Below are 16,227 nucleotides of genomic sequence, written 5' to 3' on the forward strand. Positions count from 1 at the left end.
AGTGGCAGTCACACACGCTCGCGGGCCTGAGGTTGGTGCTCAAGCGAAGTGAATTGCTCATTTATCTGTGGTTTTTTGAGCAGATATTAAGAAAAGATCATCCGTGCAGTGTAATCCTCGCATTATGTCTTTTATTTTCGCGGGCAGTGCTGATCGTATATTAATTCTGCATTTTAACTTAACGCGCGGAGAGTCGGCAGCGAAGTATTTTTGCTGTTAGATGAAACGCTGCCGTTACGGTTTTCACTCATACGTCACGATAGAAAATAGTGATAAAAACACTTCTTTCGCGTGCTTTCACTTTTTTCTGGCACCAAGTACGGTTTAAGTGACGCATTGCACTGTGCCTCTAATGAAATGGTTTTGAAACTTCAACGCACTTGAGTCATTAACTGCCCCGCTCTTAATACGTTCTTATGGCAGGCACCGTTTTTATCTCTTGATCTTTGACAAGACTGGGAGACTGAGGTGTTTCTAGCTTTTAGCATCTGTATTCTTTCTCAACGTCATAAGTTGTCGAGGGTACCACCCATGATAGGCTTCCTGTTGTACCGTCATTGTAGGCTTCATTGTTATTAATTGTGCAGAGTGCTCACATTACTTATCTTGCTAAAGAAATTTTAAAGAAGGCTCTATCATTGCTCGAATTTAAGGAAAATTTACATAAGACGTCGTTTGCTGTAACTCTTCATGGTTTTTCCGATGTTAATGGTTTTAAGTATATTTTTCATCGCCATAATTTTGACATCAATCCACTGGACGTTTTTCATGCGTATGGGACCATCCACGACCACGTAATCTTTTTTCCATTCCTTTTCTTGAAGGTTGCTTGTATACGGTTATGATCAACTGATTCAATTCCCGTTTGTGAATGCATTGATTGAACTCATTTGCGAATCTACGTAGGTTTACCTGGCGTGTACGTCAGGGACGATATTTAGCACGGGATTTGCGCGCGCGCACCTTCCTCGATGGTCACGTGCATGGGTGCCCTCGCGCCCCCAGCGGCTCTCTCTCTCTCTCTCTCTCTCTTTGTCTGTGTGTTTGAGTCGCCTCGTTCGGTGTCCGCGTTGTCTCATGCGCCTTGTGCTCGTTGTCTCGTCGCAGGTTCAGGGAAAGTGCGGGAGAGAGACCCGTTGGATGTGCGGCTGGAGTCACCCATAATCCCCACTCTCGCGGCTAGCTCTCTCGAGGCGCTCGGGGCCTCCCCACCGCACGCAGCAGGATGGGGGTGGCCGACGACTTCGCTCCAAGCTTCACGCAGAAGCCGCAACTAAGGCAAGAAGATGACGGCAATCGCCTTATCTTCGAGTGCCAGTTGCTGGCATCTCCGAAACCCGATATCCTCTGGTTCCGCGGGGACACGCAGCTGGCCGAGGATCGGCGGACTGTCATGCGAATTTCGCCCCTGGGGCCCAACAAGTTTGTCGTCGTCCTCGAGTTGGATGACGTCATCGAAACCGACGCCGGTCTGTACAAGGTGAAGGCGAAGAACAAGATGGGTGAAGTGTCTGCATCCATCAACCTCAACTTCAGCCGTAAGTGTGCATTGATTTCATTTCTCTATCGTAGAACGGTAGCCATTCTTCAGTCGAGGAAATGGGGTTGAATTTCCGGCTTAAGAGGACGCATCACTGCCGCTTCCGTATTTTATTCATTTTTTGCTGATTAATCACTCCTTCAAAACTGTCTTCTTAAAATTTTCCGGCCCCATAAAGCTGATCCTTGCGCAAACTTACCTGTATGACAAGTGTAAAGTTTTACATTTAAGGAGAAAGCTTTCAATTTGAAACAGGCAAAAATGTTGACAGGTGTCTTCTCTACGTACATTCAAAATTTTAAGACGATAGATCGAGTTTTCAACAAGTAATGCGTCACGAAAAAAACAGTCGAGCGGAACTGTTGTGGCCTCTTAAGCCTCCTCTTTCTATGTTTCTCCTGTTGATATAATTATGTAAGTTACGTAGTTTTTTTGAGTTCATCGTCGGTATTTTCCAGAAATTCATGCATTCCCTAAGATGCTAAAAGTGGGTTATGTTGTGAAAGCCCAACCTTGTAGTTGTGGCTTCGTTGAAACTGAAATTGGAGTGGGTTTAAGAGGTAGTTTTTGGGCTTCCAATGTAAACATCTCAGGCTTCATTGTGAGCCAAATATTATGTTTTCAGTATTGTGAAGATGATATTTATCGGTAGTTTAATATAATTTACTTTCAATACTTGTTACAAAACCTTAATTATTGTTTAATTGTTCTGATAAATACTTTAAATGGGTGGTTCCTCAAATTTGATGCTTGAATTCGTTGTTTTATTTGAAGCATTGATTTTGATCATGGTCTAATTTTTTCCTCTTTTAAAATACCATGTTATCTGCATAAGTCGGAATATAAATGCCTTATGTGGAAATGGTGGTTTCATTTAGTCAGAAATCGCGTCATAAAAATAATATTGAGGCCTCGAAATATAATTATAATACTTTCGATTGTCACGGGAATCATCCGGAAAAAAATGATTACTATGTTTCACCACGCGAAACGTCCTGTACCGTAAGAAAGACTGAGGCAATATTAGTATTTATTAATATAGATACATATCACCGAAATTAGTTGTAATCATCATTAAAGCTGGAATAAAAATGCGAAAATTTAGCAGCGACTGTGTTTACAAGTTTGGGACATTCTAATTGCTTTCAATTTATGAGTTCCGTTAATTTCCCATACAACCGTGTTTCATGTAATGCATCTTGATTTTTCCTTCTCCCAATTCAGTTTTATGGTTTCATTTTTCAATTGATGCTAAAGATTGCAATCTGCATTGTTCAGATTATTTGTTATCATCACTAATTTTCCCTTTGCAACGCTGTTGATACAAAATACTCAATTTAGTTTTTTTAAGTGTAAACATTAAAAATAAGTCAATAGATGTGACATATACCATTACAGTTCAGTAACACTACCTCCTACTCAATTACCACGTTTATAGACTCCTTGATTCCATTCATTAACAGTTCTTTCATACAAAAGTAACTCTGAATAGACGCGCAGTTTGGAAACATTTGTTTATTTCGTCTTAGTTTCCGGGTTATCACGAGTTTGCTTCGGAAATAAAATTATTTCGCATGATTACCATTACTTTTTCCTTAAACGTATATTTGTATCTATTTGAAGTAATTTTTGCTGAATATTTACTCTTATATTGTAATTGGAATATCGATGGGAGTCGAGGGGTATTGTTACGCTGAAGATTGTTAATTTGTAATTCTGATTTCCTGAGTCTTTTGGTCGTACTAGTAATCCATACGGGATATTAATAATTACCTGGGGTACGAAATTATTGTGCGTTGATTGTGGCGTATACTTATCAAAATCTCCTTCATTTCAGCGGTTGATGAGCCACACGAAAGGTAAGATGTTAGCACGAACACATTTGTTTTAAGTTTTACACTCACAAGAATGTACTGACCCAAACACCATAAACAGCTTTTTTCTCTTTATTTTGCAATTTCTTCATCTTTTTCTTTCTTTCCTATTTTTTAATATTTTGCAGCTGCAGAAGCAGAGAAATCTCGGTGAGTTTACTCATGATCTTAATCAAACTAATTCTCTTTTTCTTTTCGTCTCTGCTGTTTACATTTTTAGTTTATTTAGCGCATTCCCCTCTCCCCGGTTTTGTTAAGTCTCAAGGGACAAATAACACTGTTTCTGTGTGTCGTGTGTACACTAACTTTGGTATTCATAACAAATTTATCTTTCAATTAATTTAGTATTTATTGCTGAAGAAAACACTTCATGCGATTCAGACAAACGTTGTATTTCTACCTTAAGCTTGCGCACTGTCGGAAGATTTTCCCGCAATTATCCAATAGCACATCCCTGCTTTGCAATTATATCTGGTGCATGCTGCACTCAACCCCTGCAGATAGCATCGGATGTAATCAACCAATCCCCTCTCTTGCGTTAGTAATTTACTTTTTTTGCTCGTTCATTCCTTGAGAAAAACTCGTGATAGTGTTTATTTTTGGAAACTATGTTAGACCTCATTTTGTCGCTGGGTGAAGAGCAAGTAAAGGGAAAATTCTCATTCCAAATTCTCGTCTTCCATGAAATAGAGGTCTCCATGGTTATTACCGTCACTAGCATCGTGTACCCTTGGTAGCAGCCACATGTTTATTACATTTTGCTAGTCTTAGTGTGGTAAAAAGAGTTAACAACATGCAAAGTATGGAAATACGTGTTTTTTTGGTTTCCCTCTAATTAAAGCTTCTACGTAAAGGTTTATTTTTATTCTGTTACTGTGGAATAAAATATTTCTATATTTGCATTTCAAATATTCCTAGTTATAATTAGTCCGTATTATTTGCAAGCGCGGGATTTCTGCTCGGGAGTGAGCGTTTCTCGTATAAATCTGCATTCCACGACTGAAAAACCTAAGAAAATCTGTGTACCTATTCCCGATAAAACATGTGTGCTTCTATTTCAAGTGGAAGATCTGAAATAAATTGCTATATCCCCCTTATGCTACTGTTTGATGCGTGATTTTGTTTATCTCCAAAATTAAATATCTCCTGATGGCTTATATCACGAATGGAAAGTGGTGTCCCCAGTCCCCATGAACGCATTGCGTGCGTCACTATCTTGTTGGCGGTTTCAAAGTACATAATTTTCATGGGCATACACCAATGCACTGGTGTCAGTAAGGGCATCAAATATTTGTGCGAAAATATCGTGGAAATGAATTTTTTCCATCGGGATTCTACGAAGCCTTGCAGAATTGAAAGTTATTCGGAAACTAATATGCTCTAATCGAGCGTCGAGTATTTCGCCATTTTAGCGTTGAGTTGGGACTTGATAGTGGTAGGTACCCTATGTCACTTTACTCAATCTTGTACTGGTTGTAACAGGTTAAAGGTAACCCATCATTGTTGATAGGGTATCGTAGTTTCGATTTGAGAGATATCCCTAATTAGTCCCCCTTTATGTTCTACTGAGTTGGACTTCCTGCCCGGAGTGTTTTTTATTATTAAATTAACTCTAGGCCTGATAGAATTAAATTAATCATTTTTCAAACGTATATTAAAAACTTGTGCTTCTTTCTTCTTGCTACTTACTGGCGATTTCAATGACTGAGTTTTGGTGTTTCGATGGCGTGTATAGGCTTTTTATATTTAACTCACGATTTTCATTCACTGCTTCGTCATATTTTCTTTTATTTGTATTCCAATGGCGCGTGTTTTCGTGCTCTACGAATTAGGTTGCATTTAATCAAGCGGCACTAAGTTCTCTCTTCCTCTAACATTTATTTCGGTCCTGAGTCAAATTTTTGTTAACCTGAGTTAGATATTCTGGTACCCGTAGTGAATCTTCGTCACTAGCTTGTTCGACTTCGTATACGTTCCCACTATCCTGTTTCACCGTAGCTGGCCAATAAGCGAATTTACACAATTTTGTGGTTCTTTCGTGGCTTCAGCTACGTTGCAGCCGAGCCGTTCCATCAACTATACCAGAAACTGGAAATAGTGCAGTGACATGATTAGATTCTTTTTTGCATTGCTACAACACGAACTCAAAAGAGTTTGAGTTCGTGTTGAAGCAATGCAAAAAAGAATCAAATCATGTCACTGTACTATTTCAAGTTTCTGGTATAGTAGATGGAACGGCTAGGCTGCCACGTAGCTGAAGTAGGAGAACTTGTATTATTTTTTAGAAACAAAAGGTGTCATATTGAACATTTTCAGGGTATCTGAGGATCCTTTGTAGCGTGTACTTGCGTCTAAAATTCCAATATTTTTCGCCTTAATTTTCACAGATATGCTATTGTTGTAATTGTGATACGGGTTAATGCTAACAATTGTATACTCGTATTCATTGTCTACTCGTATTGTTGTAATTGTGATACAGGTTAATGCTTACAATTGTCTACTCGTATTCATCATTCGAAGTATCACAATCTTAAGACTGGTGTACGGCAGCCCTCCATTACCGCTTTTCCGTTGCTAGTTCCTTCATGTTCTTCTTCCTTACCTCCTACTTTATCTGTCCATTTTACTCATTTCTTGGTCAACTCCGTGTACTCAAAATTTTCGAGAGGATGCCTTTAGTTTAAAACAAGTACAAAAGAAAATTGCGAAATTCGCCAGTTTGAGCGGGAGGGATGAGGTATCCATCCATCCTCGTAAGAGTTCTCCATGATGCGAATGAGACGTCTAAAAATGCGCCAATTCGGAGTGATTGGCCTTCGATTGTTCGACCCACTCCCGAAATAGCAAGCCGCTGTTTTATTTCTGGTGCGACGGATTCACCGTGCCGGCAATATTTCTGATGACCTCTCAGCTTCAAAGCTCTTGAGGGAGGCATGGCCGTCTGAGGAATGACTTTTTGAGTGTTCTATTGATAAAAGACTTCCGGGAGCAGCAGCTGACTCACTTCCATCGGAATATGATTCCATGAGGGAAAGGCTGGAATTTCGAAAATAGCGACTACTATTTTAGGGAATTTGCCTTTTCCGAATTAATGAATGATTTAGATTTTCCTTAACAAAGAGGCTTAACATCGTTGCATTGACCGCATCTTACTTTCAGTAGATGCGCGAGAGTTGCAGTTATTGCACCTGTACTTTATTCTTGAAGTAAACATCGTTATTAGTAACTTTGGGTGATTCTTTGTATTTTTATGATAACCTGTTTATCACTGAGATGAACGTCGTTTTAATACTTGCAGGATATTTTTTCTGGCATTATAACTTGAAAAGTAACGTAGTTCAAATGTATGCAACTCTTGTTTTTAGTTATTTTTATTAATTTTTAAATCATTTTAAATACTTAAATTCATTTATTTGTTAATTTTTAAACCCTCATCAGGTATAATTTAATGACGCTATATTTAAAAATGTGAGATAAACTTTGTCAGTTAAAAATAATTACGCGGTTGACTCGCTCGCCAGAAGCTACCTAATTGCTCCCTTGGCTGGAAATGTAGGTCATCTTGTTATGACGGGAGGCGACCAAGATTTGAGGTCCTATTTCGAAGGGATGAGTATACATGAGAAGTGTTTTTAGGGAAGGAGTATGGAAGAGAATATTTAGGGCTTTACCTGAGGGTAGTACAGACTGTGTATCGCAGCAAACAATCTAAACTTAGGTAGAAAATTTGGGAACTTTGCAGGGTTTTCCTATACATTTAATTACCTTGTACGTATCTGACAATAATTGCAGGGAAACTTACAAGTTTTCGCTATGCATTAAGATTTTCCTTCAAATGTGGAAGTTTCTAGTACATTTATTCACATTTATTGTAACTGGCAATAGATTTAGATTTCCATGTTGTCATCAGCTTTTCGATGGAATAATTTACTTAATTCTGAGAAACGTAAATGTTGTCGTGTTTTCTATTTTCTTTCAATGAACGTGTATTTTAAATTTTTCCCTAACGTTAGTTTCATTACTTTTTTAAAATTTTGAGCGTCTAAAAACATCTTTGAATGGCATATTGAGATGAACAACATGCCTGTACTGCACTACGCTCTGTCTTTTCTTGGATCTGAATTTTATTAATTGACGAATATTCTAGAACAAAAATTTCGGAAAGAAAGATGTGTAATCTGCTTTACTTTCCTGAATCATATTATTAACTTATTCCGTGGCACTCTTTGGGAATAAAGGCACAGGCTGAGGATGATGTTTAAAAGTGCATTGTCCATTACGGTACGATTCAGTGCAGAAGCGAATCCCTTTTTAGGGTTCCCTTCCCGCCAATTTATTTTGTGGAATATTTATCAATGATGAAATATTACATTGAAGATTTTTCAAGTTAAGTACTCCATCGTTAAAATAGGATGTTAAACGATAAAATATAGATTTTCGTCCAAAGATGTCCAATTTTCACGCCGTTATTGTAATCACTCATCCGCTTTCTTATTAATCTTTTTACGCTTGCTTAAATCCTTCCCTAACAGCATAAACTGTATTATATAAACTTAACATAGAAAAGCATACATTTACGATAAAGCTTGACAAAATGGGAAGGGATCCAGATAGACAAAATTTTTCATTGAATACTGTATTTTAATAGTTCACCAAGCCATTTTATACTCCTTCATGTCGTTTTATTGTGAACTATATTAACCATAGTCATCTTTAAAAGTCTCCAACTGCTTTCCCGTTTATTGTTACCTTTGCGTGCGATTCTATCGCTAGTGACTGGTAGAAGTCCGATCATGATTCTGCATGCTTAGTTGAGTCGAAGACCAATGTCACATGTCTGGGATTGATTCGTTAGTATCGGCGCAGAGGTCGTCCCGATGAGTGTGCTGTATCGGCTCGGCGATTGCAACTTGCTCTCAGGGAAGGGAGCGCTCGCACCAATTAGACTTTCGACCCATCGAACCCTCGTTGAATCTCGCGATGCATACCTCCAGTTTCTGAACCGGCGGCGTTTCCATCGTTTTAGGATTTTCTATGATGCTTAGCACGTTTCATTTAGTGTCGTATCCTTATTTCTACAGAAGGTGATTTAATCTAGAAAATTTGGCAACCTCTACCATGATTTGAAAAGATACTTGTTGACGTATGTAAAATATATGCTGAGAATAGAAATCGTATTTTTTCCTAATTATGCGCGGTGATATTTTAATATTAATTTCTCTCTATGTAATAACCATACTTGAAACTAAGACTAAGTATGGTTTGTACGAATGTCACTATGTGTTAGCGATTAGATTTCAGCAAGTGATTACTCGGAAGACTCTCGTATCAAGAAGTAAATTTTGAAGCTGATATCGGTTAAATACTCACTTGTAATGAATTAAATTGAATGACGCAGATTAGATGGATTAACGGAAATGGAGAAACACGAGTGAGACCTCGTAAAATAGCTGGGAGAGAACAGATAGCTCCATTCTTTCGCCTGTCATCATAGCTGCAGTCATCAATAATTTTCAAAATCATTATAGCGGGAAAATCAATCGTTCTTATTTCCTATGAAATATCTACACTGTCGTCATAGCGTAAGCGATGAATGGTATTGTTAGGAATTAGCCGTAGGAAATACACATGTCATCATGCGTTAAGGCTAAAGGTAATTAGGGGCAGGACCGTGAAAGTGATCGCTCAGTCTTATATGTCACCCCTCGAACCCCGAGCACTCTCTTTTCCCATAATTTTACTTCATCCTCTTCATTGCTGCTGACATTGCAATATAATTTTCTGAATAGATGGACAAACAGGCTTTCTCAAATAACGAAAAATTGTACAGTAATCTTCATTTGGACCGCTATCCGTGGGATGATTAAGCAGGGTGAATTTTAGTGATATCGTGAGCAGTTATTGTAGTTAACCCTGAAAGTGACGGTAAAAATGATCTTGTAATTCAAGATTAAGATTTATTGCTATGCTCGATCCAGGATACTTTCAGGTTGTGTGGCATTCCACGTATTACCAATGTTTGCAATTGAGTAGTTACACTCGAGAGGAATAGAGAATCCTCTCTTGTAACGTTCGCATTATAAAGAACGCCAGTTTTTGAGCGTATCGCAAGATATCGTAACATAAAATGCTACATACGTTTGTCGAATTAGCGGAGACCTTTCACAAGCGTAGCAGCTTGCTTCTTCAGGTCAAAATGGCTGTTCAACTTTCAGTTCAGCTCTTCAAGACCGTTCGACGAAAGCTTTTATTTTAGAATTTCAAGTCGGAACACCAAAGTGAATCTTTAATGCATTAGGAAAATTGAGCTCTACGGCCCAATCATTCCAAGAATGTAAGCACCCAATATATATTTTGACGACAATGTGAGTTTTTCTACTTGAATCTTAGTATTGGCTGATGTAAATGGATAATAGTATTTTAGGGTGTTTCGGAATAGAAATCATCATATCGTTGCTTGTTTTCATTTGCGTTGTTCAAGCACAGGAGCCGAACGAGTTCGCCTTTCAGTTTGAATCCCAACCCATGTGGCATAGATTCTTGTCTTTTTCACTCAGGGATATTCCTAATATACACCACCTGTCGTTTTAATTCTCTGTCGCTTATCTTCCAAATAGATGTATCCTTCCAAAGGCCGTAGTTCTTTCGAAATTCTCGGCTTGCAATATCGCATTAGCATGTGCATTGCACCTTCTCCCTCATCCGAGTTGATCCGAACACCTCAACGTTTACCGCGTTTAATATGTGGATATAAAATAATGTATGCCGTAGTAACCTATTGTAAAATTATTCGACCGTAGGTGTTAATGGTATTCTAATATATTAATCATTCAAGTATGAGTTATCAGAGAAGATTAGCCTTAAAATATTAGGATGGTAATTTGTGTCGTATTCATGGGAATTCAATAAGTGTTACTTAACCAGTGCAGTGAGGGGTACTACATCCATCCCTTTCTAGGTTTCTTTGGCTGGAGTTGCACTTGGTTCTGAAATCTAATTCTATATAGATATCAGGGTTATGTGAAAATTTGAGGACAGTAGTGCGCGGAATGGTAAATACACTATTTGTGATTTCCTGTAGGACAAATATTGTTCACTGGCCCTTCTCTCGGCAACAGGGTTTAGGGTGTGCCCTGGAGAAGGAATGGCGGGATCATTATCTCCCTTAATGGCAAATAGAGGGCTAGGGTTTTGCAAGAGGTTAGGTGGTTTAGCGGATGGGTATCTTGTTTAAACCATGCTATCATTTCACTCGCTCTTCTTTGGTTGCACTGTTTCTTTCGTGATTTTCATGTTTCGATTTACTTGAGGATTCTGATATTCAGTCTTGTATCATCAATTCAGTAAATTGTTCTGCTATAGCCTTTTATCGAATTCGTGTACTGTAGGTGATTTAAATGGTGAAATTTTTGTGCTATGTAAACCAAATGTATCGAACCCTTTAAAATAAGGAATGGTAGTTTGAAGCAGAAAAGACTGGGAATCGTCAACTGAATTTATCTCCTTCGAATCATCCACGAGTTATTGGATATAGCCCTTCATCGCGTAATTTTAGAGGGACTTCAATAAAAAAAATCCTCAGTTGCAACCATGCATTGCTTTAAATTCTGTGAATAATTTAACTTAGCGATATGGAAGGCTGCTTAGTAAGCTACTAAAATTGGAATTTTATCATCGAGAAATTGTATCCGTGGTTTTTAGTCTAGGCCTTTCTATGCTCACTGCGAGGGTCTAAAGGGCGTTAATCATCAACTTTACAAGCTTCAGCTTAGGAATACTTAGGAATTTTTTCCATCTTAGTTTCATGGTGCTTTTAGTTTTCGTTAGACTAACAATCTCCGTTTGCATTCCGGTAAATGTTTTAAGTCAGAATTTTCCTATCTCTCCTCAAGTTCTTCGCTCTCACCCTTCTGCGTATTTCCTAATTTTGCTTGGCCAGAAACCATGCCACACAAATTTAGCTCTCGCAGTGTAAACAGGTTTGCTGACTCATAGTCGCGTTATACTGAAAGTCTGCCCTCAGTTTCCTCACGATTCGAGATCAAGGCTAGCTGAAGTCACTGCCAACGTTTAGTCATTCCTCTCTCCACGTAATCCCGGCGAGTTAATGCGTTTCGTAAGAGGTGCTTCGAGTGGTTGACCAACACTTGAGTTAATTTGGATTGTGGAATTAAGGGGGTGGAGTGATTTCTTTAGTAATTCTGCGAGGCAAAGCAGAATTAAACCATTGCCTGCAGTTGACCAGTGATAAAAAGTTGGTTCACGGTCAGTCACGGCCACAATTCACGGTCAAGTGTCCTGCTTGACATTCATGGTTCTGCTCGTGGACTCACGTGCAAGTAGGTGCCCTCGTAAAAACGAATTGAAACGTTTTTTTCCTCTTAATGACCGGATCCTGAGCTATATTACGTTATCACGAGATGCAGACATTAAGTCATCTCCAGAAATGGGGAGTGACGGAGTTCAAAGTAACGGATGAATCTTACGCAATTTTTACCAGTAATTCGTACATTGTTAAGTATCAGACTATTCCTTATTATCGTATCATTTTATGTAAGTAATCGTTACTCCAACATCTTTTTAGTGGCGCGAAATCACCAAAAATATCGTTTCGTCGTTAACGCTATCGAGGATAACATTACCATTACTTCACTAGGGTAGTGTATAACCATTGCGTTCCATTTTCAATTCTTAAAGCAGTGTGTTAAATTTGTAGCTTAAAAACTATGGCACCAAATATTCACTCTAATGACATTTTTGATAATTGTATGGAAAGTAACTGTAAAAAGTTTATTTTAATAATTATTAGTGGGCCTCATAAATGGATAAAAATTTACAGTCACTGTAGCGAAGCTCAGTTAATTTTGCCTATCTTCAGTATCTCATAATTCTCTAACTTACACTACTCATCAAGTTGTTGGTTGATAATTTGTATAAATAAGGAGATTGGGTACAATATAATGTAGTTGATCAGGAGCTCATGGCATTTAAACCTACATTTTCCCAGTCAGTCGCGAAGTCTTATCTTCGAAGTTTGTACAAATTTTCTGTTTATTCAGTCATTCAGGAAGTAATTAGGCGCAACCACGGTTTCGTGTGTAATTTTCTAGGTCTAGAGACGGATTGCATAGAAAAACTGTGTGCTTTTGAGTTGCCAAGTTACTTCATCTTAAAAATGCTTTGCCGCAACGAAGTCTTCGTCTAGCCGCGCGCACTGCGTATAGAAATAATCCAAACTGACAAACGTGTGCAAACGTTAAATGAACGATTTCCCCCGAGTCACGTCTGGTAACATTACGTGGATTCCGAAATTTTAAGTTTTGAGTGATAATCCTTAGATCACTATGAAATTATCTTTAAAATCCGAATCGTATCAGCGGTGCAACAAATTATTATTCATGTGGTTTAGGTGCTTTGTTTAGATTCTGTGCAATATTCTTTTGCGGTACATCGTGTAACCCTATGCGATTAATGCATAGCATTAGAAGGCATAGCGCTAATAGGGAAGTGGTCCATTGAATGTAAAAGATATTCATGGCATAAGTATTCCTATTAACGTTATATTTTATCTTTTTCCCTGGATAAATGATTGAAATATCCAATTGAACCTAGTGAATTGAGCTGCTTATTACTGTAGCGAGTACGGGAAAGTTTAGAGTGGTAGACCTTGGCCGATTGGCCCCATGTGAAATATTTGACGGGTCGTTCAATGGGGCAGTTAATCTAGATGTTCTCTACTTTTTGTTGACCAAGCTGTTCATTCTCTTGGAGATGCTTTGCGTCATGTGGCGCTCTTGATGCTAAAACTGGAAAAGCTGGACGTGAATTTGGAAATCCGAGCAGACCCGATAAAAGTTATTTTATGTGACTGTTTGAGCGATTGCTTGAAAAGGTGAAGTGAGCCGTCAGTCTCAATAAATTTATTGATGTATTTTTCCCAATACGGTTGCATAGAAAAATCTGCTTCGCGGCTGATTACCTTTCAAATTCATGGTCCAAGTTCTCGAGTTTCTTAGTTACGATTCGGGAGGGACGCAAGTGGTTAGCTACATGAAAACCTTTCAGAGACGTATGAAGAAGCTCTTCCTGGTGTATGTGACCTCCAAACGATTCTCGGTTAAAAAACTGCAATCGGCCAGTGGTTCCATCCCTGCACAAGACTGCCTGAAAGACGATGAGCCGCGCGCTCTTCGAAACGCTGGCAACGATGTTTTTTTTTAACCCTAGCGGAAGCCCGAGAAACAATCAGTGCTCCTTTCAGAGATATTTGCTGAGGTCAATTTTCAAATCGCATAACCAGCCGTAAGCGAAGTAAAACTTCACTTATTTGTGTGCTTTTCTCTTCGGTAGTTTGTGCCATTAGGAGGAAAATTCCATCTGCCCGTCTGTCCTCTCTTCGCTCTTGAATTAGGCTGGAAATCAAATGGCCGTAGTCATGGAACAGACTGGGGAATATAACTGGTATCGACTTCATTTAAAGAGTAGATGACTTGACTTAAATTTGCATTTTAGTGTATGAAAATCAAACGCTCTTTCCTAGGTTAAACTCCAGCTGCCTGCCACCACCGCCGAAAAACAGTCCACGCTGCGGCGTCCGCGCTGAGTTTGCGGAAAATAAGGTCGTGGATCCTCCGGAATATAAACTCCGTATCAGAACTTGGATGCATACTCAATATTTAATCTTATATCTGCAAGTCTTAATTTTTGGTACTCAACATTTTTAATCGTTGGCGACCACTGCATACCGTGGAGACGATCGGCGTGGACGCCGTCGCGCGCCCTAAAAAAACAGCCCCGGACGCTTCCGGGATAGAATTTTACTGTTGACGCTCTGGTCTACATCGCCTGGGACACTGCCTTCCTCTTTTCTTGTGGCCGAGTTCCTCTGATGGAGGCCCCATAATATGGAGGCCCTCACATCTTTCGCTTTTTCAAGCCGGATGGAATTTTACATAACATAACATTATCAAGTTTGCCTCGGCCAGCTCATACGTATGACCGCGGAAGGCAAACGCGTCCTTTTCCATTGAATTTATCTGTTTAGCATCTCTAGCTAAGGAAATGAAAATTTAGTAACTAATGTGTGTAATTGCAACTTCTGATGATTTTATGGACCTCTGTGATGCTGTTAATCTCATCTTAAACAAACTTCCAATGAGGTTTCCGCGTCGTTTCTCCACGCAGCTAACGGCTTTCGGGCGTTCCTCCTCGAAGCCTTGTCTGAAGGCGACAAGAGTTTCTCCAGCCATCCTGCTGGCGTCTTCAGGTCAGAAGTTTCCCTCGGATTAAAATCTCCGTCGCCTCTTCTGATCAGAAAACGCCAGCAGGATTTCTAGATAAACTGTCGTCCACTTTAGACAAGCGTGCGGGGAGGGACGCCCGAAAGCTCTTACCAATGTGAAAAAGCCAGCTTGGATTCCATGGTCAGTTATTGATTCGGTTGTAAGATTATATCCCGAATATTTACTATTCAATTATCATTATTGACGCAAAACCTCTTGCAATCGCATCTAACTGCTTTCACTAAATAATAGCAATAAATATAAATTAGGATTAACGAAAAAAGCAGCGTAACAGCTTCGTGGAATAAATTACGTGGACCGGACGCCACCCATTATTCTTCTACAGAAATCTAGCAGTTAACTGCTGCAAATAAGGTGTTGAAATTGAGTTGATCTATTTCTTAGCCACATCGATTACACTTCCGGAGTTAGTCTTTTATTCCATATTATTATTATTTGTCGTTATTTTTCATTCCGAAGTGTCTTCAATCAATATTCATGGTTAGAACTAACAAAACACGGTTACAATGCGCGAAAAAATTAATGCTACACTGCGCGTTTCACAGTTTCACGCTAATTTTCCCGTTAATTCGTTAAGTCGACCAAACCCTACGCAAATTTGCAAGCTAATTTCACCATGTTCCACGCTACTTTTTTCTATGAATGCCGCCATTTAAGTACGGGTACAGGACTCACATGCTAAATGCTCCGTACCCCTAATTTATTGCTAATTTTTTTCTATACGCCAGCCTTCACTTAGCGCCATGGCTATATTACGTGCTATTCTTGATGATGAAGGATTTGGTGATCGATATTCTTGATGAATAGTCCGCTATCATGTTGGGAACTGTCTGTTTCTATATCTTCGGGTATTTGTGATGATCCATCTCCGCAATCATCCGTGGGTATATATACAAACTAGGTTGTTATCGCATAGTTGGCTCAATATGCGACGGAGTGTTATGAGTCCTATGGGGTCTCATTGAAGATAAAATAATCAGTCATTTCCGATAATTCGAAGATCTATTCGTTCTCCATCCCTGCGGAAAATTCGAAACTTAGGTTACGTTCGCAATATTTCAGAGTTTTCGATATCATTTGCTCGATGGCTGGACCACGGTTTCCCATCACGAAGTCCTGTCATCTAACCCCAATCCCTATAACATGAATACCTAAACATTATCGGTAATTTGGGCGTATACTAGCATCAGCTGCCTAGGGTTAAAATTTCGTGAAATTTTTTTCACCCTGTATACCTTTAAATCCCAGTTAGTAGGGACTATATATCTTTATTTAGACTACGTGGCTATAAAAATGAGGAAACTAGGTTACATAACGTATCTCACTGATATAAAACTTCATTGTTCCCTCTCCCAATTTACATTTTATTGGGGCTTACAATTAATGATCGGAGCGGTATTTTTAAACGTTAGCATTATTATGTCAGTATTCACAATCCTTAGGCTTTTTAAGGCTTAAGTCAGAAATGTTTGATCGAATCAAATGGATATATGTATTGTCCAGTATGTAT

At 39.0% G+C, this 16,227-nt stretch overlaps 1 protein-coding gene across 33 annotated transcripts in view; it reads left to right on the forward strand.

The window, feature by feature from the left end:
* Nucleotides 1-1,107: 1,107 nt before the first annotated feature.
* Nucleotides 1,108-16,227, forward strand: part of LOC124171601 (twitchin) — a 207,858-nt gene continuing 192,738 nt past the window's right edge. For 14 of the 33 annotated variants that reach the window (XM_046550793.1, XM_046550794.1, XM_046550797.1 and 11 more), the window contains exons 1-2: nt 1,131-1,538; nt 3,543-3,564. In XM_046550793.1, coding sequence (XP_046406749.1) covers nt 1,226-1,538; nt 3,543-3,564 — 335 coding nt within the window. In that variant the 5' untranslated portion in view covers nt 1,131-1,225. Of the gene's footprint in view, nt 1,539-3,377; nt 3,400-3,542; nt 3,565-16,227 lie in introns of all 33 variants that reach the window. The other 19 variants (XM_046550782.1, XM_046550783.1, XM_046550786.1 and 16 more) reach the window with 5 other exon arrangements.

This window comes from Ischnura elegans, chromosome X (assembly GCF_921293095.1).
Source record: "Ischnura elegans chromosome X, ioIscEleg1.1, whole genome shotgun sequence".
NCBI lineage: Eukaryota > Metazoa > Arthropoda > Insecta > Odonata > Coenagrionidae > Ischnura > Ischnura elegans.